Raw genomic sequence first — 27,829 nt, forward strand, 5'->3', positions numbered from 1 at the left:
AGCATCTAATCTGTATTTATGATATTGTTCCATGACTTGCTAAGTATCTCAGAGCTTTCTACTTTGAGTTTCAGGCAGCTCTTGAGCTCAAGAATAATTTGAATGCAAGAACTTTCCCAGAGGGCATTACATTTGGGAACTTTATTATGAATACTTCAACAATTTACTGATAAAATTTTGTCAGTTGAAGTGTCTTTACTTTGAACACAGTCTGATTTTTCCATCTGCATATCATCTTGGCAAGTGTTCATTGGAGTATCTTGAACTACCATGAGCCATGGTAAAAATTGCTGTTTTGAAGAGCATGCCACAGCGCGTTGTGTGAAGCAGTCGCCCTCCATTTCTGGCGGTGGCACCGCAGTGGCAATCACAGCTTTTGTGTCTCCCTCTGGTGGGAAAGGGGAAAGATAGTCTGTTCACGTGTATTTACGGGGCGCTATTAGCTCGCTAGGTGGTGAGTCTGGTCAGTTAGTCAGCCGGGTCAGTGTCTGTCTGTCATCTGGAGTGCTAGTATGTGTTAGGCAGCCAGTCTGCTCGAGTTTGTTCAGGCAGCCCGAAAGCTCATACTGTCAAAAAATTTGTTCTTTCTACCTCTGAATAAATCGTAACTTGATAGTTAGAGGGTGCTTTCTGATTATAATTTTAAATTTGTTTCTAAAAAAAAAGATAAAGCAAATTCTTAAGAAAAGGTTTTGAAAGTAAATTCACGGTTCATACCACCTATTCTAGGAAATCCCATTTGCACTCCACAAGTACTCTGCTACCTGAGTATCTGCTTGATTTGTGTAGTTCACCCGTGACCTATCAAGGAAATTCCTACATTTCCCCTGAAAAATTGTAAACTGTGCTTGCACCCCACATTTGAGACCTGCAGCCTTCACTACTCCCACCACCCACTTGTACGAATTAAGGTGGCCTCGGAACCCACGTGACAGGCATCATTGGTGCCAACGTCAGCCACAACTTGCAGATGACTGCACTTTGCATGCTCAACAGCCATAGGCAAAGCCTCCCCCACATCTAGAATGAGAAATACCAAGGCCACCTCGGCTTTCTTTCCAGCCCCGAATGCTACCTCACTCAGGGGCTCCACAACAAGCCTAACATTAGAGTGCACAATAACTAGCAAACCTGAACCCATGTACACCTGTGAAGACCTCACTCAAGGAACAGCTACTTTTTCTCACAGGGTGAGAAGGTGAAGCCAGACGGCCAGCCTCCATACCGGTCGGCCCTCCGCCTCGAGCAACACAAGTGCAACACCACCTGCCACTGACCCTGCCAGGCAGATCCACGGCGTTGGGTACACCGGCTCCATCTGTATCTTCCCACAGCATGCATGCATCCTACTCATCCTAGCAAGACTAACTGAAGAAGTAAACTATAAAAACAGACAGAAACCTAGATAGCAACTTGCTGCCCTCCTGACATGCCACTAATGGATGCTGTTGCCTTAATGAAATATGCAGCTAGCTGCTCATACTTTCTGAATTTACAGTTACAGTTAAAATAATGTGACACTGAACCTCTTAAACCTCCCTAGTACCACTGGGGTCAATTTGACACCATAAGCAAACTGGAAAATCATATCCTTCTTGTTTTCAAAGCTCCCCCCACTCCTCTCACCACACAAATATATTGCTTTCTCTCTCTGAGTCAATTGCATCCAGTGTTGTTTCCTGTTCGAGCAGATGAACCCCCGTTTCATCACTTCTGACAATGATCGACAAAAAAAAGTCACTATCAGCCTCATCACGTACAAGCAATTCTGTACAGATGGTCTTTTATTGCTCTTTATGGTCTTCTGTTAGGCGGTGAGGAACCCAGAGGACGCACATCTCTGAGTACCCCAACTAGTGAACAAGCGCATAAGCACTACTGGTGGATGAGTGTGCCAGCACTACCAACAGACACTTCTAGCAAAGTGTTTGATTGCAACCCACTGATCACCTCAAATGAGAGTGTCCGCACATTCCAACACTACAAGGGTCACAGCTGTGTGTGGCCGGCCAGCACACGGGAGATAGGGCAACCTCGTTGCTATGACAATAGACACCTCACCCGATGACTCTCTGTGCTTTTGTTCACTTCCAGGTCTCTGCAGACATTCTGCAAGTACCTACGAATATCTGTGACATTTGGGTTCTCCCCCAAAAGAATCTCAATGACGGCTCTCTGTTGGAATGCACCTCATTACAGACAACATTTGAAGGCTACCTATAGTGCTGCCACGTATCAGAACTTCATGAAACTCTACGGGCTGAAGCAGGCATACTCCACACTGTCCCACAACAAATTCTACATTTTTTCAACCGTAATTGGCAGAGAAAAAAAGCTGTTCCATTACTCACTTAATGCCCCCCTTAGTTGGTAGCTCACGTGGTAAAACACTCCAACTTAAAAGTTTGTAGCCTGACTTTATGTGATCATTTGCCTTAAAATTCTTCCTTTAGGAAGAAAGGAAGTTTAGGATTTAATGTCACATTGACAATGAGGTCATCAGAGATGGAGCACAAGCTTGAACTGATTGAAGGACAGGAAAGTAAATTGGCTATGCTGTTTCAAAGGAACCATCCGGCATTTGCCTGGAGCGATTCAGGCAAATCGTGAAAAAGGTAAATCTGGATTGTCAGACATGGGTTTGAAATATTTATTCACAGTCACCACTATTCAGATTATGTAAATACAAGTTAAAAAATTTGTATCATCAAAAGAGGAAATGAAAAAATGTGCAATTAATATTTCATACATCTCCACACATATTTTTACAAGACAGATAAATAATGATGGTTATCATTAAATTCATAAAATTTATACACAAATGTACTACCTCAAATATGGATCACTCATACTGGTTCAATAATGATACTAACCAAAAAAATATCTACATAAAATTTTTCAATTTTATGACCTTTACCATTTTACTTGTGCAGCCTTTCATGTTTTTTGGTGTGACCAAACAATGCATGAGAAATCACCATTGTGATAAAAAAAAACTTTACCAAAACACTACAGTAAAAAAAATTAATGTTTATTCAGTAAGCTGCTACCAGACGAATTCCACTCGTAAGCTGATTGATATGTTGATTTCATTGTAATGATATCTTGTGGTGACAGCGACCCCCCCCCCCCCCCCCCCCCCCCCACCAAGGACAACAGTGCTACTTCAAAGCATCAAGATTTCCAGAGATGACCACCAAGAACTTATGGCTATAGGCTGCAGTACCATCTAAGTTGTACAGGTTACCAAAAGTGCATAATAAAGGTACCCCATTACACATTATAGTCAAAAACCCATGGGTAAGTCCATTATTCCCAGTGGTGGTGAATCTGTGTATGGAATACTTTGAGGAAACAGCTGTGAACCCTACCACTTCCAAAGCAAACTATTTCTACCAGGATGTGGATGACATATTTGTAATATGGTCTCATAGAATGGAGAAGCTCATTGAGTTTCTTCATCATTTGACCTCACACCACCCTAACATCAAATTCCCACATGAAACTGGAGAAAGAAAGTCTGATGCAATTCTTGGATGTTATGGTGAGGTGGAAGGTAGATGGGTCACTTGGGGTGCCACCATCTTGCTCAGAACAGTGGTGTCTTGAAGACCGTGATCATATGGCATGTACCCACTGACTAAGAGAGCTTGTCCTTTGAACTTCATCATCTATGAGAGGTTTTCCACAGAAATGGCTACTCCACAGCCCAAACGGAACACTATGGCAATCAGTTTCCAAGTAAAAGTAAGAAATAGAAGAGGACAAACGTAAGGCATTAGCAACATTGGCTAAGCAGGGACTGTCTCTGCAAAGATCAGCAGAAATATAAAGAAATTTAGTGTTGAATAGTGGCATACCCAGTCACCAAAACAAGTAGCCTGCTCAGCAGTGCAAAGGAAAATTTAGGCTTTTAAAAGCCAGGTATATGCAACATCCCTTGTGAGTGTAGCACATCATACATTGGTGAAAAAACCAGAACAGTACATGTTCATGTATAGAACACCAACTCCACACTAGGCTGAGACATTCCAGTACATCTGCAGTAGCTGAGCCCCCTCTGGAATATACGCTTTCCATAAAGTATGATGAGAGAAAAATCCTTGTGCAGTCTCCCAGATTCTGGGACAGAATCATTAAGGATATGACTGAAATCAAACTGGGAAAAACCTGATCAGTAGGAATGCTGGCTACAAAGTCAGCAAGTCACGGGATATCATGCTCAAATCACTGTAGGAGCAATGGAACCTGCACTCAGTGAACAGATTCGTGACCACGAAAATGAAGGTAACGTTTCTTTGGCACCCACTCCATTGGTGGAAAAGACATTAGACACCATTAATCTAACCACAAGTGATCACAGTTGCTGACAAGGTCTTGGACATGCACACAGACTTGGGCATGAATGGCACAAAAAAATGCTGGTAAACCTTCTGGGTTGTACGGTCATGGTCCATGAAAATTCTCAATTCCTATCTTTACGTTCAGAGTTGCACTGGACATCGTCAGAGGTGCTCGTGGTTTCATTGAGTCTTGCCAACTCTGAGGATGTCCAGCACAGCCTTGAACAAAACGTAAGAACCGGAAAAATTTCATGGAGCATGACCATACAAAGCAGAAGGTTTATGTACAGGCAAGATGTCCAGTCATGAGAGAGTTTGTTGTATGAATGCTGGCTGGACCACAAGGGGTGAGTGGTTGGATCAGGAGTCAGCTATAAAGGGAGGAGCAGCTCTGACTACAGCTAAAATAAAGTTGAAATATATGATCATGTCATGCATTCCTGATATGACTGCTTCTTCTAGCATCTATACGTTAGCAAATATCTGTTATTTCGGGTGATTAACTGAGTGAGAATGGCTAACTGTAAATCAGAATGAATCATGGGAAACTCATAACATCATATCCTTTGTTTGCTGAGTGTGAACTGTAAAATTATATTTCTATGTGGCTCTCCGCGTGGGGAACACTATACCAGAAACACCAAATACTCAGTTGCAGGATATGATACATAATATGAGGTGTTCAAAAAGTCTCCTCTGCAATGCAGTATGATTGTTAGCCATGTGTGCCGTATGATTGTTCGCCTGCCTGGGTTACACACAACGATACTGCAGTGATATTCTGTACCCATTCATAGGAGAACTTGTGTTAAGTGAAATACTGAACAGCTATTTTCAACAAGATGATGCAACCGCGCATACAGCTCGCATTTCAGCATTTCAGTGTCACTGCTTGCTGATATTTTTGGTGATCACATAATTTCAAAGGGGCTTTGGCCTCCATGATAACCTGACCTAACACCACTTGACTTTTTCTTCTGGGGTACAGCAAAAGCAACGGTCTATAAAAAACCTCCAAAATCCATCAATGAACTGAAAACTGCAATATCCACTTTCACTGCTTCTATTATAGAAGAAATGTTAAAGCTTGTGTTTGGAAACATGATTAGATGAATTGAATTGTATATTCAACAACAAGGGGGACACTTTCAGAATTTAATGTGAAAATTTGTAAGTAAAAATGAATATTAAATAAATTAATAACTTGTATTTCACTGAGTTTCATTTCGGTATACGGCATACGGCGTGCGGCATATGGCATATGGCATGTGTAGCTAACAATCATACGGCACTGAGGAGAGACTTTTTGAGCACCCCATATTAAAAGTCTGGGTACTTGATTTACCACTTGAATCCTTTGCATCTTCTCCCAATGCCAGTGTTACGAAAGCTCACCTATCAGAACAGGTAGGTAGTGCTGCTGTTTAGCTGATCTTAATTTACATTAATTTATTTCTTCATTGTTCTTTCACTACTCACTACAGTCTTCATCCCTCTTGTTTTCTATTAATGTTGTGCATCATCTTTAGAGATTACTGACAGTATTTGTGTTCTTTCACCAAAAAAAAAACATTATTTATGCTTTATCCCAAAATTACCTTGTATCCCATTGCCATCTCCCAGTGCCTCTATTTTTTGTAGTTTTTTCCTTTAATTTGTTTTGACTTTAGGTCTCATCTTTTGACCACATTTTGCTCAATCATATTCTCATCTTTAACTTGCCAGTTCTATACACCTCATTACTACACTTTGAAATTTTAGTCTCATCTACCAGTACATTACTCTCATACTTTCTTCCTTGACCATATGTTTCTCCCGATCTTGGCTGTGGAGGAACTCCTCCAACTCCCTGGGACTACTATACCCTACTTGTACCTTTCCTTTTTTTATTTTTCTCTCTTTTTCTTTATTTTTTACAGATTCTTGTCTTTCCATTCCTTCTGTACAGGGAAGTGTTCCAATATTCAAAAACCTGTTCTTCGCTTGGCAGTTGCTACTCTTTTTCACTTTTTCTGTTCTACTGGTTGATAAATAGACAATTCATTTCTGTCTCAAATGTTCTTTAACCTTTGTAATCTATGTGTTGTATCAGCATAGTCACTCAAACATGAGATACTTTGTTTGAATGTGTGAGTGTCACTAGTCTCTTATGTAGTAAATTCTGTTTATTAGGTTCTACATCAGGTTCTCTGTATGGCAATGGACAAGATGATTAAAAAAAATAATAAGTTAAAGTGCTAGCTTCAAATCATCTGAAATTGCCAAACTAACTGCTTTGGAAACAGTGAATTGGCTGTTTTAATTGTAAAGTGCTAATCAATTGCTAATCTACATTTTCACCTACCTATATGTACATATCTGGTGTTCAATCTGCAGTTAAAATGTTTTTACCAGTTGTATTCAACTTGTTTTCTGTTCTCGTTAAAACAGTATTCAATCTGCATTTAAAGCATTTTTACCTCCTATGTTCAACTTGTTTTCTATTATCATTTTAAAAAACCACAAGAAAAATAACAGTTCCTCGGTGTCTACTTACATACTCTCAGTATTTTAACTTTTATCAGTAGTTTTCTTAGGCTGAAGAAGGAAAGAAAGTAACTGCAGAAACACTAGTAAATAACAGACTTAAAGTTTTATCAGTAAGTTTATGTGAGGATAGTTGTCTTTCTAATAGAGCCTCTTCAGATGATTCATCTACTGCCACCTATAATGTCCATCATGAATTCTGCATTGTCTTTGACTCTTATATTGTCTGAAGTGAAATGAAATGAAATGTTAGCATTGCATGTTTGGCCAGGATACCCCCATCTGGGGTATTCAGGGACATGATGCAAGTCTTTTGGGTTGATGCTGCCTCGGTGACTTGTGCATCAATGATGAAGAGAACAACACAACACCCAGTCCCCAAACAGATTACATCTCCAACCCCCCCCCCCCCTCTTTGCCCGGGGATTCAACAACCTGGGCCCCCCCTGTATGGCACTCAGACATGCTGACTATTCAGCTATGGAGGTGGACATTGTTTTAAGTTACCCAATCAGACAGAGACCCTAAATTCTCAAATGCTACTCAGAAATGGATTGTACAAGCATTTACTAAGAAATTGCTTTAACAGGTTAACTACACTTACCCAAAATTCTTCCAATGAATCAGTATCTGCCATACACTTTCCCTAAAATTAATATATGGCCATCCTACTTCATATCATCTCAAACATCTATTTTGAGTTATTTATATGTCCATGGTATGTAACTGATGCTGTAATAGAGCAAGCAGAGTTTGTAAACCATGATATAAAATTCAAATTGCATTATGTATGTTCATCATTAGTTACCAGCCACTGTGGCAAAGCAGATATTTTTGTGTGGCAAGAATTCAGTGCTTGCAATATGACTAATTCACAACTTATCATGAGAAGTTTTAACCCCAACAATTTTAGTGGGAAACTTTTGCAAAACACTATGGCTCTATGTGCTCTGTTTACATCCGAAATTTCGTTTAACACTATGAAGGTATTAATTGCCCACTCCGTTTTCAGTGACTGCTCCATGCTTTCATAACCTACATGTAACAGGAAAACAGATTTCCCTATGAAAACACAGCAAATATATGGACATTAACAAACACATGAACTGTGGCAGACAATGGACAGGATGAATCAGCACGGAACAAAATGAAATGACAGGATTTAATTGTAGATCTGCTTTCAAATATTACAAGTCAGTTTAATGTGCTGAATACTAATATAGAGAGCATCAATTAGTGGGGTGGCATCTTTTTTCTTGTGTATCGTGTAAACCATTTACTTCTTGTGCATCACTTACTTATGTGAAATCCTTCAGCTTAATCACATTGCCAGCAGAGGAAGAGAGCAGGTCTATGAAACAACATTCTGAATATTGTTATAATCATTGTATGTGTCTGCTTGTAATTACATTTAAACCTTCTAGTAATGCAGTAATAAGTTACATAATGTACAATATGTTATAGTTCATACAACATAAGATACTGGTAAAATAATAGGGTGTAGAGATAAGTACAAGTTTTATTTAGATTTTCATCAGTCAGACTAACTGCATTATCACTTTTTCAAAGGTTACCATTTTGCAAAAACAGTCAGGTTTTTTTTTTTTCAGTATCTTGCAAGATGGTTCAATAAGTTTTATTAACTACTACTTATTGTCTGTTTTTCTTCCATTTTTTCTGACAGCTGACAATCAATCAAGAGAAGAACTCAAAAGATGACTAATTGAATATAATGCAAACCAGTTGTTGTAACATGATGAATCTCTTCAGAAGAGTTGTAATTTTATTATGAATGTAAGAGCTATCCATCAAATACATTAATGATTAGTACTAAATCATGTAAAGAGAAGCACAGCCTGGATGTTCCCATACTCCATGCTGGTCTTGGCAACAAAGACTTGTGAACTACATAGGGAAAAAATATATTTTCATGCACCAACATGGCTTCAAAGAAAATAAATCGACACAAACTGCTCCTTTTGCCTTTGTAGCCCTAATAGAAGTAGCCCAAATATAATCTGAAAAGTACTTCGCCATTAAAAATCATTTGGTGTTATAGATCACACCACCCTGTTGAGTAAACGGGAACATTTGGGAGTTAGGCGACCACCTATCAGTGAAAGAAACTTGTTTCTGTAGACCAGAAAACAGGTAACTGAGTAGTATAGCTCCCAGTTATTTTGAAGAATAAAATCTAAAACATAGTGTCCTACAAAGCTCTTCTTTAGAAATTCTTCCTACTTTTTATAAATAATTTATACCCAGTCAGCTCCTATCATAAATATATTAAATTTACATATGGCAGCAATGTACTGATCAAATATAGATGTAGCCTACTGAAGATTTCCAGGGTGAAATTCAGAAGTGCAGCTCACACACTGAAAAATGCTTTTTTGCAAATAACCTTATACTAAATACACAAAAACTCTTTCAGTCTCTTGCTCAATACAGAACATCCACACAGTAGCACCAACTATTTAGTAAAACACTTTAAAATGCACAACTCACAAAATATCTTTGAATATGGATTCAAGATGATCTAAGATGCAACAAGCATGCACAACAAATAAGTAAATCAAATTTCATTTGCTGTTACAGTGTGCAAGGGGGGGGGGGGGGGTGGGGGGGGGGGGGGGGGGAAATGTAAAAAAGCATGCTTTACTCAAGAAGAGTCATTGCTGCAATATAGTATTATCTTCTGGGGACACTCAAGCACCAGTAAATTATAAGAATCATGGAATCTGTAATGTCACAAATCTCTTGCTAACCTATTTTTAGTAAATTAAAAATTCTTTATTTCAACGAAAGGCAGACGAATAAGACAGAAAACTTTGCTAGCTTTTCAATGACTCCTTTTTCAAACTGAGTACACACACATACACACCCACATATAGCACCCAAATGGAATCAATAGCTCAGCTATACCCAGAAGCACACCATCAAAGAAAAATTTTGTTTCCTTCAATACAAGGAAAAAGCAGGATATGTTCATTCATCACACACATCTAACACTGAGACAAAATGTATCTCTGGAAAAAAGAAAAAGGTTGTTTCATTAAGAGTTACAAAAACAGATACAGAATAATATAAAACATCTGTCAAAAATTACTCTGCTGAAATGTTTCTATATTGTATAAGAATTACTTGCAACATGAAGGTAAAATTTAAATTTTACATGACTTAAGCTTAAACAGAAATAGAATATTTTAAAACAAAATAAAAACAGAAAAATATTTTGTTAATATAACATAAATATGAAATTACTGTGTGATGTTAATGTGTGAAATGTATGAACTGCACTGTTGAACTGTAAGAGAACTTCATATGTTGCTAATAAATGTAGTGTACTATAATTTTTGTTTGCTTTCCCTCTTTATTTGATCATATCATGCCATGTCACCACAGTAATCCACATCACATTTATCACCATATCATTTTGTATTATCCATAATATCACAATGTTGACTTGTCCTATATTGTACTGTACCTCTTGTCTGCACATTATTTATGGAATAATAAAATACAGTTACAATCATCTTATCAGCCACACAAATGAAATACATTCTCACAATGCCTTCCAGACTTTATCATGTTTCCTGTACATACATACATACATACATTAATCCTTGTTCCATAGATAGTGAATATGACATTTCGTAATGATGTGGAACATGTCACTTTAACACAAGTTGTCTTTACACAAAACAGTAATTCTTTTTTATTTTTTTTTTACAGTTACTACTTCATACCTAAGAATTCATCTATTGAGTAGAAGGAGTTGTCATTCAGAAATTCTTTTAATTTGCTTTTAAATGTTGGTTGGCTATCTGTCAGACTTTTTATACTATTTGGCAAATGACCAAAGATTTTTGTGGCAGCATAACTCATCCCTTTCTGTACCAAAGTGTGATTTAATCCAGAATAGTGAATATCATCCTTTCTTCTAGTGTTGTAGCTATGCAATTTACTGTAATTTTTGATTTGGGATGGGTTATTAATGACAAATTTCATAAGTGAATATAAGTATTGTGAAGTACTGTGAATATCCCGAGTTCCTTAAATAAATGTCTGCAAGGTGATCTTGGGTGGGCTCCAGCTATTATTCTGATTACACACTTTTGTGCAATGAATACTTTCTCTCTTAATGACGAATTGCCCCAAAATATGATGCCATATGAAAGCAGTGAATGAAAATAGGTGTAGTAGGCTAATTTACTGATATGCTTATCACCAAAATTTTCAATAACCCTAATAGCATAAGTAGCTGAACCTAACCGTTTCAGCAGATCATCAATGTGTTTCTTCCAATTCAATATCTCATCAATGCACACACCCTGAAATGTTGAGTATTCTGCCTTAGCATCAGACTTCCGTTCATGGTCTATATTTATCAATGGTGTTATGCCATTTACTGTACAGAACTGTATAAACAATGTTTTGTCAAAATTAGTGAGAGTCCATTTGCAGAGAACCACTTAATAATTTTCTGAAAGGCATTGTTTACAATTTCCTCAGCTGATTCTTGCTTCTTCGATGTAATTACTATAATCGTATCACAAGCAAAGAGAACTAGCTTTGCATCTTCTTAAATATAGAGTGGCAAGTCGTTAATATAAATTAAGAACAATAAGGGACTCAAGACTGAACCCTGTGGGACACCATTCTTGATACCTCCCCAATTAGAGGACTCTTTTGGTTTTTGCAGACTAGCTGGACTGTTCATTTCACCCTTCTGCATTCTTCCAGTTAAGTATGAATTACACCATTTGTGCACTGTCCCACTCATACCACAATACTTAAGCTTATCTATAAGACTTTCATGATTCTCACAATCAAAAGCCTTTGAGAGATCACAAAATATCCCACTGGGTGATGTTCAGTTATTTAATGCATTTCATATTTGATCAGTGAAAGCATATATAGCATTTTCTGTTGCAAAGCCTTTCTGAAAACCAAATTGACTTTTTGTTAGTACTTCATTTTTACAAACATGTGACACTACTCTTGAATACATTACTTTTTCAAGAATTTTGGATAAATCTGTCAGAAGTGAGACTGGGTAGTAGTTGTTAGCACCAGATCTATCCCCTTTTTATACAATGGTCTAACAATATCATATTTGAGTTTATCTGGAAAAATGCCCTGTTTCAATGAGCTACTACATTTGTGGATGAGAATCCTACTTATTTGTTGGGAACAAGCTTTTAGTACTCTGTGGGAAGTGCCATCAATTCCATGTGAGCTTTTACTTTTGAGTGAATTTATTATTTTCCTAATTTCAGTAGGAGAGGTTGGTTGAATTTCAATTTTATCAAATTGCGTAGGTACTACCTCTTCCATATACTGCCTTGCATTTTTTAATGAATAACTGGATCCTATTTTCTCTACAACACTTAAAAATGGTTATTAAAAATGTTTTCTACTTCTGACTTCTTGTTAACAAACTTTTCGTTGTGTTTGACAGACATAAAGATTTCCTGTGCTCTCAGTTGCCCTGTTTCCCTTTTCAAATTATTCCAAATTGTTTTAATTTTACTGTCAGATGTGCTAATCTCAGACATAATGCACTTACTTCTTGACTTTTTAATACCTTTTTTTAATATAGTCCAGTAGTTTTTATAATGTTTCACTGTTTTGGGATCATTACTCTTCCTAGCTATAAGATACATTTTCCATTTCTGTTTACAAGATATTTTTTATTCCTTTAGTAAGCCATGGCTCTTTAGATGGTTTCTTGCAATTATATTTCACTGTTTTCTTAGGGAAACTGTTTTCAAATATACTCACAAAGGTGTCATGAAATAGGTTAAATTTTATATTAGCATCATGTTCACTGTACACCTCATCCCAGTCTAACTGTTGCAAGCTTTCCCTAAAATTTTGAATAGTTAAATCATTAATGGGACACACTATTTTGGAGGACTGTTTTGCATTACTTTATGGAGCTATATCATATACTGTAACTAGCTGTGCATCATGATCAGACAAACCATTCTTAACAGGAAAAGTTTTTATTTGATTAAATTTATCTGTGTCTATGAAAATGTTATCTATCAGTGTGCTGCTTTTCTGTACCACCCAAGTAGGAAAATCAATAACTGATGTCAATTTGAAAAAAAAATAAAATAAAAAAAAATAAAAAATTAAAAAAAAAAAAACCAAGTGATTCTTCAAGAGCAAGCTTTCTATCAGACTCTTTCAGAAAATCTATGTTGAAATCCCCACAAACAATAATTTGCTTTCCTTTGTCTGACAGGTAGCACAACAAAGAATCCTCCAACAAGTCTTTTTCAAAAATAGCTGAAAATTTCCAGTGGTGACCTATACAAGGCTGCAGTGCCATTATTTAGTTTATGCTCATGTGCAAATGCTTCTATACATTGCTCTACACAAAGTTTTTTAGTTTCCAAATTTTTCACACTATGACTGATTTTTAACATATATGGCAACTCCTCCTCCCTCCATAGTGTCTCTACTTACATGTGCTGAAAGCTCATATCCACCTACATTTACCATTTCCATACCTGTTTCTAAATCTTCTAAACAAATGAGAAGCTCATCTTCTTTGTTTTTTAGTCCCCTGATATTCTGATGCAATATATTAACATTATTTCTCACTGTGCTTTTATGTGAATCTTGTGACATACTAACATTATTTTTCACTGTACTGTTATGAGAATCTTGTAATATCTTCACAGCTCTAGTACCTGCCTGTCTGAACTTCTCATTAAGCTTAATTTCAATCAATGTAGGATGACTGGACACTGATCTTAGCCTAAAAAAGTATTCCCATGAGTTTCAGTGCCCCCTTAAAGATTTTGCTATCATCCCAAAAAGTTTACCCTTCCATTTCCTATTGAGATGCAGGCCATGTCTTGTGAAGTCCCACCTACCAATACCACCAACAGGAACCAAACCTATGCCTGACAGAGTAGCCACCTGAAGCAACTGATCTAGCTCCCTATTGACCCTCCTGACAGATGTGTTCAGTTGGGGCCGGTCATACTGCATGAAAGCAGGAACCAAGCCAACATTTGTATGGTTTGTTGCATATGCTATTTTTACCAAGTCACACTCAATATTGTAGCTCTGATACCTATCAATACTGTTTCCTGCTCCAGCCACTACCACAATATGATCCTGCTTTGTGAAACCCTTGCACAATGATCCTACATCCTCTATCACTTGGCTAAGACATGCACTGAGCTTGAAAATACTTGTGATCTGGTATCTTCACCTAATTTTTCCTGCAAGATCTGACCCACACCTCTTCCATGGCTACTACCTAACACTGTACTGATGCTAAACTCAAGAAAGCTGATTTACATCTTGTAAATTTCAAAATATTTGAGAAGTGAAAGTTAAAAGTTCTCCAACATTCAGCTCAATTTGTCATGCAAATAATTGTGATCATATACACAGTTAAAATAATCAGCAAACTTTAAATGGTTCCATAAATTGGTAATATTTATTACCAGACACACAGATGCAACTTGTACTGATGTTCAGAGCCTAAGGAATTATCAGCTTTTAGTATTTTAGTTACATATTTGCCGAATAGCTTTACTCTTACATGCCTATTGCATTTGCTGTTTATTGTTTCATGCAGAATGTTGTTATTGCCTTTTTATATTTACTAGTTGAAGTTACACTTGATGTTTGTCTCTTCTGACCTTATCTTTCCAATATTTTCACAACATGCTGAGGGAGCATAAAATTACTTGGGAAAGAATAACTAGAACTTACATACGTATTTTTGAATCCTGCCATTTATTACCAGACACACAGATGTAACTGGTACTGACATTCGGAGCCCAAGATACTACTACAAGCTTTTAATATTTTAGTTACCTATTTGCTGAATAGCTTAACAACTTACTGTCTGAACTGATGCTGCTGTATGAGGAACCATGTGTTTCGTCAAGTATATGTGACATTTGCCATGCAGGTTCCTTGCCAAGCAACCAGTATGTCCTCATCTCTCCTTTTCCCTTGAAACAAGCAGAAACTCATTTTAAGTGCAAATAAGCATTATGATAATGACTGAATGATATTAAAAAAATGCCAGCCCTTAGGAATAGTTTCAAGAATGGACTTTTATAAGTACAGTTTACAGGCACAAACTGCTCTTACAGTGTGAATAAACATTGTGATAAAGAAGGAGTGATACGAAATATGCCAACACTTAAAGAGTTGTTTCATGAATGGACTTATACAATGAGTACAGCTTATAAGCATATACCACAGCTGCAGCTATATACACTCCTGGAAATGGAAAAAAGAACACATTGACACCGGTGTGTCAGACCCACCATACTTGCTCCGGACACTGCGAGAGGGCTGTACAAGCAATGATCACACGCACGGCACAGCGGACACACCAGGAAACCGCGGTGTTGGCCGTCTAATGGCGCTAGCTGCGCAGCATTTGTGCACCGCCGCCGTCAGTGTCAGCCAGTTTGCCGTGGCATACGGAGCTCCATCGCAGTCTTTAACACTGGTAGCATGCCGCGACAGCGTGGACGTGAACCGTATGTGCAGTTGACGGACTTTGAGCGAGGGCGTATAGTGGGCATGCGGGAGGCCGGGTGGACGTACCGCCGAATTGCTCAACACGTGGGGCGTGAGGTCTCCACAGTACATCGATGTTGTCGCCAGTTCGTTGGCGGAAGGTGCACGTGCCCGTCGACCTGGGACCGGACCGCAGCGACGCACGGATGCACGCCAAGACCGTAGGATCCTACGCAGTGCCGTAGGGGACCGCACCGCCCACTTCCCAGCAAATTATGGACACTGTTGCTCCTGGGGTATCGGCGAGGACCATTCGCAACCGTCTCCATGAAGCTGGGCTACGGTCCCGCACACCGTTAGGCCGTCTTCCGCTCACGCCCCCAACATCGTGCAGCCCGCCTCCAGTGGTGTCGCAACAGGCGTGAATGGAGGGACGAATGGAGACGTGTCGTCTTCAGCGATGAGAGTCGCTTCTGCCTTGGTGCCAATGATGGTCGTATGCGTGTTTGGCGCCGTGCAGGTGAGCGCCACAATCAGGACTGCATACGACCAAGGCACACAGGGCCAACACCCGGCATCATGGTGTGGGGAGCGATCTCCTACACTGGCCGTACACCACTGGTGATCGTCGAGGGGACACTGAATAGTGCACGGTACATCCAAACCGTCATCGAACCAATCGTTCTACCATTCCTAGACCGGCAAGGGAACTTGCTGTTCCAACAGGACAATGCACGTCCGCATGTATCCCGTGCCACCCAACATGCTCTAGAAGGTGTAAGTCAACTACCCTGGCCAGCAAGATCTCCGGATCTGTCCCCCATTGAGCATGTTTGGGACTGGATGAAGCGTCGTCTCACGCGGTCTGCACGTCCAGCACGAACGCTGGTCCAACTGAGGTGCCAGGTGGAAATGGCATGGCAAGCCGTTCCACAGGACTACATCCAGCATCTCTACGATCGTCTCCATGGGAGAATAGCAGCCTGCATTGCTGCGAAAGGTGGATATACACTGTACTAGTGCCGACATTGTGCATGCTCTGTTGCCTGTGTCTATGTGTCTGTGGTTCTGTCAGTGTGATCATGTGATGTATCTGACCCCAGGAATGTGTCAATAAAGTTTCCCCTTCCTGGGGACAATGAATTCACGGTGTTCTTATTTCAATTTCCAGGAGTGTACATTCAATCTGGGTAGTGCCAATTGGGTTGATTACTTTTTTTGGTTATTTTTCTTAAAACTACAGGTTATTATCAACAGTTAGAAGATTAGTGAAGATTTTTTCCATTATTATTAAGTAATTTAATAAATAAAATTACCCTTCCAATACAGTAATAACTTAGTGTGTCTCAGTGGTTTGGTACAAGTCTTACAATTGGATGCCACTTTGGTGACTTGCATGGCCCTAAGATATGCCAGTTACCTAACCAGGACAGAGGACCTACAGTTTACTGTGGACTCTGAACCATGTGTAATTCCTGGCAACTCCTCACATTGTTGAGGGGTGGAGGCTAGGTTAAAACAAAAACTGAAAAATCCTTGGTCTGACTGGAATTCAATCATGTGACCTCTTGGTTTCCAGACAAGCACTTTACTGCTAGACCACCAGGCGTAACTGCCTTTCAATGATTCCATATCCTTGAACAAAAATTGCTGAAGATTAATTTTATTTCTTATACTACTTCATAATATAAGGAATTCACATACCCTCTATTATCTTAATTAAACATGGACCAATATTTTTAAAAAAAGAAAAAATCATGCCCAGCAGTAAGTCAACTAGAACTGCACAATTTTCTCATGTGCAAATAATCTGTTGCAAAAATAATCTTGGAGCAGTTCAATAACCACCAAAGGCATGACATTTCAACAGGTGAATGTTGATTGTGCAATGATTTGTTAGACTTAATGACAGCATGAGCAGCAGCACACTGCAGTGTGGTCTCAGCTTTCTGAATCTTTTTATTGTGCCTATTGCGACTCAGAATCCCCGCTATATGGTGAGTAGCAACTTTCCTTTTCTGGTATTGTTACATTCCATCCTGGATTTTCCATTGTTTGATCTTTTCTGTTTTGCGTAGTTTGTCTCCAATAAAATAGTTTAAATCCAATTTATGTGAGGATGAATTTGTGTATTTTAAAATTTTAATTCCAGTTCTACACTTCTCCATTATATTAGTATGGTGTTAGACTCAGGAGAATGATTTGATGCAGCTCTCTGCACTATTATATCATATGTCAGCCTCTTCATCTCTGACTAACTACTGCAACCTATATCCATTTTAAGTATTCACCCCTTGCTCTCCCTCTACAATTGCCCCCCCCCCCCCCCCCCCCATACATACACACACACATTTCCATCCACTACCGAAATTGACGATTCCTTCATGCTTTGGGATGCATCCTGACAGCCATTCCTTTCTGTTAGTCAAATTGTGGTGTAAATTTGCTTTTCCCCAATTTGATTTAGAACCTCCTCATTAGTTGCTCTATCTACCCATCTAATCGTCAGCATTCTTCTGTAGCACCACATCTTGAAAGTATCTATTCTCTTCTTGTCTGAAGTGGTTATTAACAATATAAACATAATTGAATGCTATATTTTTGCTTGTATGTTTTAACATATACAAAAAGCTTATATAGAAGCCTTATCTTGCTTTACTTCTGGTATTTATGGATGACAGTTTCACATATACTCTATGCAGGATGTCAAGGATCTTGGTCCAAGTACCTCTCTATGTGACTCATCTCTGAATTTTAAAACAAAGCAAAAACAAACATTAATTTAAAAATGATCCATTATATTTTGGTACTGCAATAGTGCAAATCATATCTTACTGTCAAAATGTTTCTCCACTTGCCATTAGCAACAAGACTTCTGAGAAAGTATTTAACATGGCTACATTGAAAGATGGGCAGTACAATTTAAGTTTATAACAAAAACCACTTCCAAGGAAGTCAAATGATAAAGTATTAGTACTATGTTTTCTGCACAGATAACCTTTATACTCTGTTAAAATATGGGTCTCTACAATCATGTTGACATATGTGGATGCAAATTGACAGTTCACTAACAAACCATTTGCCTATTGTGAAATGTTATTCAAATCAGGAGTGACCAAATCAGTGGGTTAGATGTGATACTTCCACTTTGTGGCTGGCAAAGTCTTCTGATTTCAATCCCATGTGTTTCCTTCTATGAGGTAACCTAAAAACTTGAAACAACCATTCATCATGTGTGAACTGACAGTTCTCCTTCATGCAGTTATGGCTTCTGTTTATGCTGAAATGTTGCAAAATGTTCACACTCATATGATTCAGCAGCCAGAAACATGTAATGTCACAAGGAAAACAGTTTTAAACACTGGTTGTAAATTCACGCAAATATATCATGTTTTTCTTTTCTTTTCCTTTCTTTTAAATTCATAATGAGCTATGTTGAGTGTTGTGCTCCTATCTGTATTGTACTCTGTAACTGAACATAACAAATAAAATGTGATGTACTGCTAGCTAAATTACCACATATAAATCTTTCTTATGTATTACTGCCAAATCTCACAATGAAAAACATTTTAAAAATTTGTAGTCAAACTGAAAGGGATTGAACTCAAAAAATTTGAAAGCTGCTACTACAATGTTACCAATCAGCTACAACGGTGAGTTGCTGAGAGCATTTGTAACAACCAAGATAAAAGCAAATCATACTCTCCACCAAGGTGTAGTAGTTATTTGCATGCTTTATCAGTTCTTTTCTTCAAAATGGAGGACTGTACAAAATTTTGACACAGAGTGTCTTCATTTTATAATATACAACTATACTGCAGGGTGAAGAGTTTTGATGTGAATTTCTGGAAACTGTATTTAATTTTTTATTTGTTAGTTGTACATGGTTGTAATTGTTTTCAGGACTAATTTCAAACATCTTCTCTTGAGTTCTGCAATTCACTGCAGAAGATTGAAGCATATCTGCACTCAAGGCAAATAGTTTTTTTTCTGTATCTCCTAGTAATTTCCAACAGGCAATTCTCCACTGTTCACTGAACAAGGCTGCTACATTAAAATTACATGTCTCACTCATCTGGTAAAATAAATGGATTGCAAACTTCCTTTTCTCACATCTATTTAGTTTACTAAAAGTTCTCCAAGCCATTTGTATTTTCCATTTATTTCTTCTCCCATCCATCCAGTAAGCTACAATTGTCCAAATACAAAAACTCTTGAATTTATTATATCAATTAATTGTCAATTTGTACTGTTACCTATTTCATTTGGCCATTGTACATGGTTATAACAGTTTTTCAGGTCTGATTTTAAACTTGCTCTTTTAGGTTCTTCCATTCATTGCTGAGGGCTGAAGTGTATTTGCAGGTAAACAGTGCAATGCCATCAGCAAAACAAAGGTGTAACCTCTCAAGGGATTTGTTAATGGTGTGGCTTTGAGATATGCAAAATATTACAACTGATCTTGTCAACTTCTTCAGATACTATGAGTCACTTGTTACACGTAACATTTGGTTAGACTGCAACCAGACTATGTTCCATTAACACATATTCCTTCTTTATCTTCACAGAACGGGGCAATTCACAAATTAAAACTAATAGTTTTTCAGGAAACTTCACAAGTATCAACAGTTATAAACTCTGTGGTCACAACCCTCGCTCTGAAAAAATCTTAACTTCTCAGTTTATGAACACCAGGCTCCGCAAATGCAGCATGTATCCTACTTGATGCAGAGAAAGCTGGAATCTCCCATCTTCTCTAGTTACCACCCCTACTACCACTTACAATTTTTTCTTCTACCTTCTGTCTCTAAGTGATATTTAGTTCTGATTTTATGTAACATGCATATGTGCTGGCATAAATCTATCTATTTCTTATTTAGATTAAATTTCATTCTCAGATTACCTGATTGCAAAAATATAATTAGTTTTGCTTTAAAACATGCCTAATTAAAATTTCCGCTACAGTAGATAAAGCTGAAAACATTTTGAGTTAATATATAGAGTTGATAATGAAGACACCACTCATTATAAGGATTGGCATTTTGTATTTTCAGTAACAAAGCTAAAATTCTGTAAAGTTAAGTAACTTAAATAGTTTTTAAGTTCTGAAATAATCACATTTTGCCTTTGTGCTTTTTAGGCTCCAACAGTTGCCGTTATACTTCTGTTAACCTAATTTTTATGTGCAACATGGAACATGTCAATTAATTAAGCCATTAATTGAGTTTTGCATAATTTATCATAATTTTCAATATGGCATTTGTACTTATAAATATGAACTTATAAATATAATTTCACAGTGTGGGCGTATGTAATAGTTTCATCAACTTCTCTAATTTCCTAGATCATCATATATTTCATAAACAAATTTAATATAAAAAAACCACCAAGCACCAAAATCAATCACAGCAATTTTCAAATGATTATGTACTTTCTGAAATTACAGCAAGCTTGTGACAATCATGTTCATGATCAACATGCATGGACAATACAAGCATTTTAACAACTGTATGCATTTTACCATCTGTGTACATTTTATCAACTTTTTGCATTTTATGAACTGGATTTTTATCAATGTGGATGCCTTTTATGCTTTGACTTCGTGTAATGTAACGTGGCAATTTTATAACAAGTTCCATAAAATCAGATGATGGCAGCATAAGACTGCTGAAACTGGTCTTCTTGGAACAATAACAGTGTCCAAACTATGATCACGGTGTAAGAAGTGTGTTCATTTTCAAACATACTGATCATCTCACAGCAAAGCACATGTACTTTACAGAATCTATCCATTCCTGTTGATACTGTTTCTTTGAAATTAAGTTGCATCTGGTCTGTGTTTGCACAGCTAGTTCGGAAGGAATGGAGGCTGTCTCTTCAGAAGGCATCAAGTGAATAAACAGATGTACTTTGCATTTATTTTTTGTGCATTTGGGTATTATTCTAGTAACCTGAATCAAGCGAGAGAGGAGCACACAGGCTGATGGGCTGATGGCATCAACAGGGAATTGCAGGTACAACACAGAAACACACAACAGGGGTGACTGACAGCACAGTCCAGAGAGAAAAACCAAATCAGATACCAAGATGTAGCAAATATCAGTGACCAAAACAACAATGAGATGACAATGATCACAGAAGTTGTCAGAACATAACTGCAGTCTCAGCCCCTGTGCTGCTGGCTTTATTGGGTCACCGTGAGTGCCGATAGGCTGCCGCGATGTGTGTGGCTCCCTCATAGTGCTGTGGTGGAGGTAGCAGCACTCACAGATTGTGACAGTGTTGCCTAGCAGCTGTCATCTACATCCATGTCTTTTGGCAGGCTGTCCAAATTGTAGAACTGGGATACCAGAGTTATAGTATTCATCCTTGCTACAACAACCTTGTGGTCATTAATCCCTGTACCCATCACAATAGTTGCCACCTGCTCAAGATTATTTGTTGCTAAGAGATTGAGTATGTCTTTGCAACCATTTACAATTGTAGTGCTTCAAGAATTTATGCCTAAATTCTAGAACCACTTGGCCTTCCTCCGCCTTGAACACATGATATTTTAAACAGAAGTGGGAGAGAGATGAATCCGACCTACTGCGCATTGCATGTCTGTGTGTGTAGGTCTAAAAATGGTAACGAGCAAAATGTGGATGCGGTGGCTGACAAGTACCTTCTGTACAATACATAGAGTTTCAGTGTATGTGTAGCGAAGAACAAGGAGTGTTTATGTATTATTCTTGCTTTTAGTGACCATGATGATTGTTAAGGACAAATGAAGAAATGAGATTAGACTTTTAAGTAATTCATGTGTTGGACTTGCTAGAAGCAAGACATGTTCATAAATTACGAGAGGTTCTTAAACCAACTCACTAATGAATGTTAGTTTAATGCATTTCTAAAGCTCAAAATACGAGTGAAATATGAGACGACAGAGATATTTACATGTGAAATGTGAGAATGCCATTCTGCACAATCCAATACATTGTTAATTGGTGAAAACATAAAGTTTGTATATTTACTCCTCACATTCTATCATCTAAAGCATTAGAGAAAAAACAAGGATTTTGAGAAGAAATCGAAGAAGAAGATATGATGTTTTGCCATAGCAAAGAGATATAACAAGACAAGAGAACTGTTTCACGTAATTGGATTAAGTCCAAAAATCAAATGGAAAAATTTGTGGATGGAACAAAAGGGAAGACGTAAGGAAGTAATAACATTAAAAGAATGGAAAGAAGACCTCAACATATTAGACTAAGAAGAGATACAATGAGAATAATTCAACTAAGCAGATCCAGTGCAGTGAGTATACAACTCACACACACATCGCGGCAATGCCAACACGGAAACAACATCCGACGCCATCAGCACCAGTTGCGGTTCTCCGGTGCTGACCTGCTTTCTCAGCTGCCTAACGACACTGATGTCAACACCAACGTCTGACGCCACTGGCTTGCTGTTCACCGGTGCTGACTTGCTGTCACATCCACTTACCTACATTGCAAGAAGTCTACACCGGATGAGCGCAAAATAGAACTTTAGTACCTTAGCAAGAAGGGATACAAACAGTAGAGTGACTTTTATTGATGTAGTTATTATACTTAGAGTTAATTCTTTAAATGTTTATTAGATCTAAAAGTAATAGGAATATGAATAATACACAGAGAATTGGGGAAACTTCAGAACCAGCCATGGCTATGAAAGTGAGTAAGGAAGTGCCAGACTGGTCTGAATTAGTAAATTTAATCAAAGCCCAAAGTGCAGATTTGGGGCTTTACGACAGGAACTAAATGCAGCTTTAAATGCTCAAAGTCTTAAGTTAGATTCAGTGAATACTCAATTAATTAATAAATTGGATGTTCAGAATGAAACTTTAGGAAGTGCTAAGGTAGATTCACAAAGTAATGACTTTAGTAATTTATGTGAAGGTAAGGGAAATTTGAAGACTGAATTTGATGCTTTAACTGTCAAAGTAGAAAATCTCAAGGCAGATTTGAAAGGTGAACTAACTAGTTCTTTAAGCAGTCACATAAATCAACTGTTCACTGACTTTAATCAGAGACAGAATGATCAACTTTAGGATTTGACAAAGAAGTTAGAATTTAATATTGAAGATAAATGTAATAATGTAGAATCTGAACTCAGTGAGAAGGTAGGGTCATTTCAAAATGTATGTATTGTAACATTTGATGCTGTAAGGCAGAGATTGCATACTTTGAAAGAAACTGTTGAAAAGCAGGATAAGTTAATACCAATAGTCCAATCGCAAATTGCAGGCATTAACACTCGAGTAGATAATGTAGAAAGAAACTAAAGGAGAAAGTAGCAACCTCAGACATAATAAATATAAGTAGTCTGGAGCAACAGGTAGAAAAGATGTTAGACCAAAAAGTTGCTGCGAGAGTAACCTCCGACAACATATCTCCCATTTTTTATTTGGAACTTAGTAATAACAAGAGAGGTATGGATGAACTATGGAAAGAATTCAAACTTATCCAAGATAAAGTAGATAATAGGGTGACTTCTCCTAATGTGGTATTGACTACTGAGGTAATGGCAGATTTACAATGGGGAGCCAATTCAGGGTTACCTATCAATTCCCTAAGTTTAAGCCTAATGGGGAAGTACATCCCACTCACTTTCTGAAAAGATTTAACCAAGCTTTGCCAAAGAACTGGGAAGATTCGAAGAAGATTGAATTTGCTGTTGTGCACCTTTTAGGGGAAACCTCAGAGTCGGGTACTGTAAATATCGAGAACTTTTCTTCTTGGGGAGACTTCCAGAAGAAATTTAAGGAAAAATACTGGTCCGCTACTGCGCAGGAAAAACTATGAGGTTTGTGGGACCCGAAGTATTGCACTAATACGTGGGGAACAATGGGAAAGTATTTCCACTGGCATTTAACACGGGCAAAGTACTTAGATAAGCCAACAGAAGAAGAGGGGTTAGTGAGAATTTTAATAAGACGATTACCCATTTACACACTGAAAGATATATTATGTAGTGGATGGAAAACAATAGAAGAATTTTGGTCCTTTGTGGATCCACTTGATGCCTTAAATAAAAACCACAATGAGAGCGTACACCAAAGTGAAAATCAGAATTACAAAAGGAATAGTAATAATAATTTTAAAAGACATGAGGCCAACTTAGCCAGAGTACACCAGTGCAACAGAAATGATGGCAATGATAATTATCAGAAGAAGCATCCACCTTTGAATTTATGTCCAGTAACTTCGCAGGAATTTGTGCCAAGCAATAATAGAGCACATAGTGGTAACGTAGTACCTTGATTTGTTAACCAACCAGTGATTACTAATAATGAGGAAAACGCAGTGCGATCTGTATCCAGGGCCAGGGCCCAGGTCGTAGAGATACACTAGGAGGCCTGATTCATAACAAATGCCTGGTTCATAACAAATATGTTAAGTTCACACACATAATACCTACAAAAGAATGGCTGTTACTGGAAGAACCAAGTAATACTACTGATAATACACAACCAGTAATTGCAGGAACTGTGGGGACTTCTGAAGTTAACATATTTATAGACTCAGGGAGTGAGATGTCACTCATTTCTAGTGTGTTCTTTAACACATTACAAACTGAACATTACTTACCACTGTTACCAGTAACTGGAGTTTACATAGTTGGTATAACCAGAACGAAAAGTAAGGTTGTGAAACATGAAACCCAGGTGAACTGCCACATCATAAATATCAGATTTCATCAAACACTTTTAATAGTAGAAAATATTAATAGGGATGTTTCATTTGGCATAGATTGGTTATTAGAATTTAACGTCATATTTAATTTAGGGGAAAATCTTCTTTGCTTTGGTAAAGATGACAATAGATGTTGTCTACATCTACATCTACATATACAGGGTGAGTCACCTAACATTATCACTGGATATATTTCGTAAACCACATCAAATACTGACAAATTGATTCCACAGATCAAACGTGAGGAGAGGGGCTAGTGTAATTGTTTAATACAAACCATAAAAAAATGCACGGAATTATGTTTTTTTAACACAAACCTATGGTTTTTTTTAAATGGAACCCCGTTAGTTTTGTTAGCACATCTGAACATATAAACAAATACGTAATCAGTGCCGTTTGTTGCATTGTAAAATGTTAATTACATCCGGAGATATTGTAACCTAAAGTTGACGCTTGAGTATGTAACGGAACATATTAAAGGCTTTACTTTAATGAAGTAAGTGATACCCTCCAAATTCAACCAGTTTAACAAGTATTTATGATTATAGAAGAGTTATTGTGTATGTTAACAATGATTGCACAACATGTCTCCATAAACAGTCAACCCATTAAATTATACTGAATAACTGACCCACACAAAAGTTAATATCACTTGATCACTGATACAGCAAATGTCATCATGTAAAAACACTAAGTTTATCTTAAATAATTAATATGAAGTACGAAAAATAGTAGCCAACTCAGGTATTTTGGATCCCCTTAAATAAAAATCACCCAGTGAAACCTATTTGTTCACTAGGAGCGTTTTCACTCAGTATTCACGTAATCAATCCTATTTTAGACGAAAACCAATGTAATTCTTAATAATTCATGTTACTTACTTATTTATGCAAATTAGAGAAGTCAATTGACAAACTTCTAAAAAAATGGACTTTTTGTAACAAAGAATTATTCTGTCAAGTCTACAAATCTGTCTGTCATTTTAATAACATGTTAAATTATGTCACTCGATGCAAATTAATAACTTTTCTGCACAAATTATGATAACAGATGTACATGTGACTTGTAAACTATATCTCTTTTTAGTAGTTCTTTGACAATGTTATAAATACAAGCAGCAAGAACGGTTGGGAGGCAGTCGGAATGTCACTTTGGTAGAGTGTGTTTGTGTGTTATTGTTTGAGGTGGATAAACAATGCAAAGAACATGCAACAGAAATACTACTTTGTCTTGTGTCATGGTCTTTGGTGGACAGTGGAATTAAGATGGCCACCAGAGTAATAAATATTTGAGGTTTACATATTTGTTGGTTTCGCTCGTTCTTTATCATCAAAAGCACATAAAAAACACGGGACCTCATGTTTTTAACCCTAGACAACCAGATTTAGACCCAGCATCAGCATCGAGACACAGCAGCGATCCAGCAAGCAGCAGCGATTACTACAACGCATTTTAATGGCGCCAACCAAACATCAAGTGCTAACAAGCTCCGTAAATGGGAGTGAAATAGTGCGATTACAGCAATTAGCAATATCAACGACTAGGCGACCATTACAAGTATCACTCCTCCGCTGTTCGATCGTGTGTATCGGAGAGCACCAAATTACGTAGGGATCCAAAGGGAACGGTGATGGACCTTAGGTACAGAAGAGACTGGAACAGCACATTATGTCCACATGCTAACACATTTTTATTGGTCTTTTTCACTGACGCACATGTACATTACCATGAGGGGTGAGGTACACGTACACACGTGGTTTCCGTTTTCAATTACGGAGTGGAATAGAGTGTGTCCCGACATGTCAGGCCAATAGATGTTCAATGTGGTGGCCATCATTTGCTGCACACAATTGCAATCTCTGGCGTAATGAATGTCGTACACGCCGCAGTACATCTGGTGTAATGTCGCCACAGGTTGCCACAATACGTTGTTTCATATCCTCTGGGGTTGTAGGCACATCACGGTACACATTCTCCTTTAACGTACCCCACAGAAAGAAGTCCAGAGGTGTAAGATCAGGAGATCGGGCTGGCCAATTTATGCGTCCTCCACGTCCTATGAAACACCCGTCGAACATCCTGTCAAGGGTCAGCCTAGTGTTAATTGTGGGATGTGCAGGAGCACCATCATGCTGATACCACATACGTCGACGTGTTTCCAGTGGGACATTTTCGAGCAACATTGGCAGATCATTCTGTAGAAACGCGATGTATGTTGCAGCTGTTTGGGCCCCTGCAATGAAGTGAGGACCAATGAGGTGGTCGCCAATGATTCCACACCATACATTTACAGTCTACGGTCGCTGTCGCTCTACCTGTCTGAGCCAGCGAGGATTGTCCACGGACCAGTAATGCATGTTCCGTAGATTCACTGCCCCGTGGTTTGTGAAACCCGCTTCATCGGTAAACAGGTAGAACTGCAACGCATTCTCTGTTAATGCCCATTGACAGAATTGCACTCGATGATTAAAGCCATCACCATGTAATTGCTGATGTAGTGACACATGAAACGGGTGAAAGTGGTGACGATGCAGTATGCGCATGACACTACTTTGACTCAGTCCATCGGCTCTCGCAATGTCCCATGTACTCGTGTGTGGGTTCATGGCAACAGCAGCTAACACACCAACTGCACCCGCTTCTCCTGTGACGGGCCTGTTACGGACCTGTTTGCATGCTACGACCATACCTGTTGCATACAGTTGGCGGTAAATGTTTTGCAATGTGCGG

General features: G+C 38.1%; 1 protein-coding gene across 1 annotated transcript in view; it reads right to left on the reverse strand.

Moving 5' to 3' along the window:
• The window catches only part of LOC124775383 (guanylate cyclase 32E), a 509,109-nt gene that overhangs the window by 66,031 nt on the left and 415,249 nt on the right, over positions 1 to 27,829 (reverse strand). The window contains exons 20-21 of the mRNA XM_047250218.1: positions 14,749 to 14,860; positions 2,062 to 2,070 (exon numbers count right to left, since the gene is read on the reverse strand). Coding sequence (XP_047106174.1) covers positions 2,062 to 2,070; positions 14,749 to 14,860 — 121 coding nt within the window. The remainder of the gene's footprint in view (positions 1 to 2,061; positions 2,071 to 14,748; positions 14,861 to 27,829) is intronic.

Source organism: Schistocerca piceifrons, chromosome 2 (assembly GCF_021461385.2).
Source record: "Schistocerca piceifrons isolate TAMUIC-IGC-003096 chromosome 2, iqSchPice1.1, whole genome shotgun sequence".
NCBI classification, from domain to species: Eukaryota; Metazoa; Arthropoda; class Insecta; order Orthoptera; family Acrididae; genus Schistocerca; species Schistocerca piceifrons.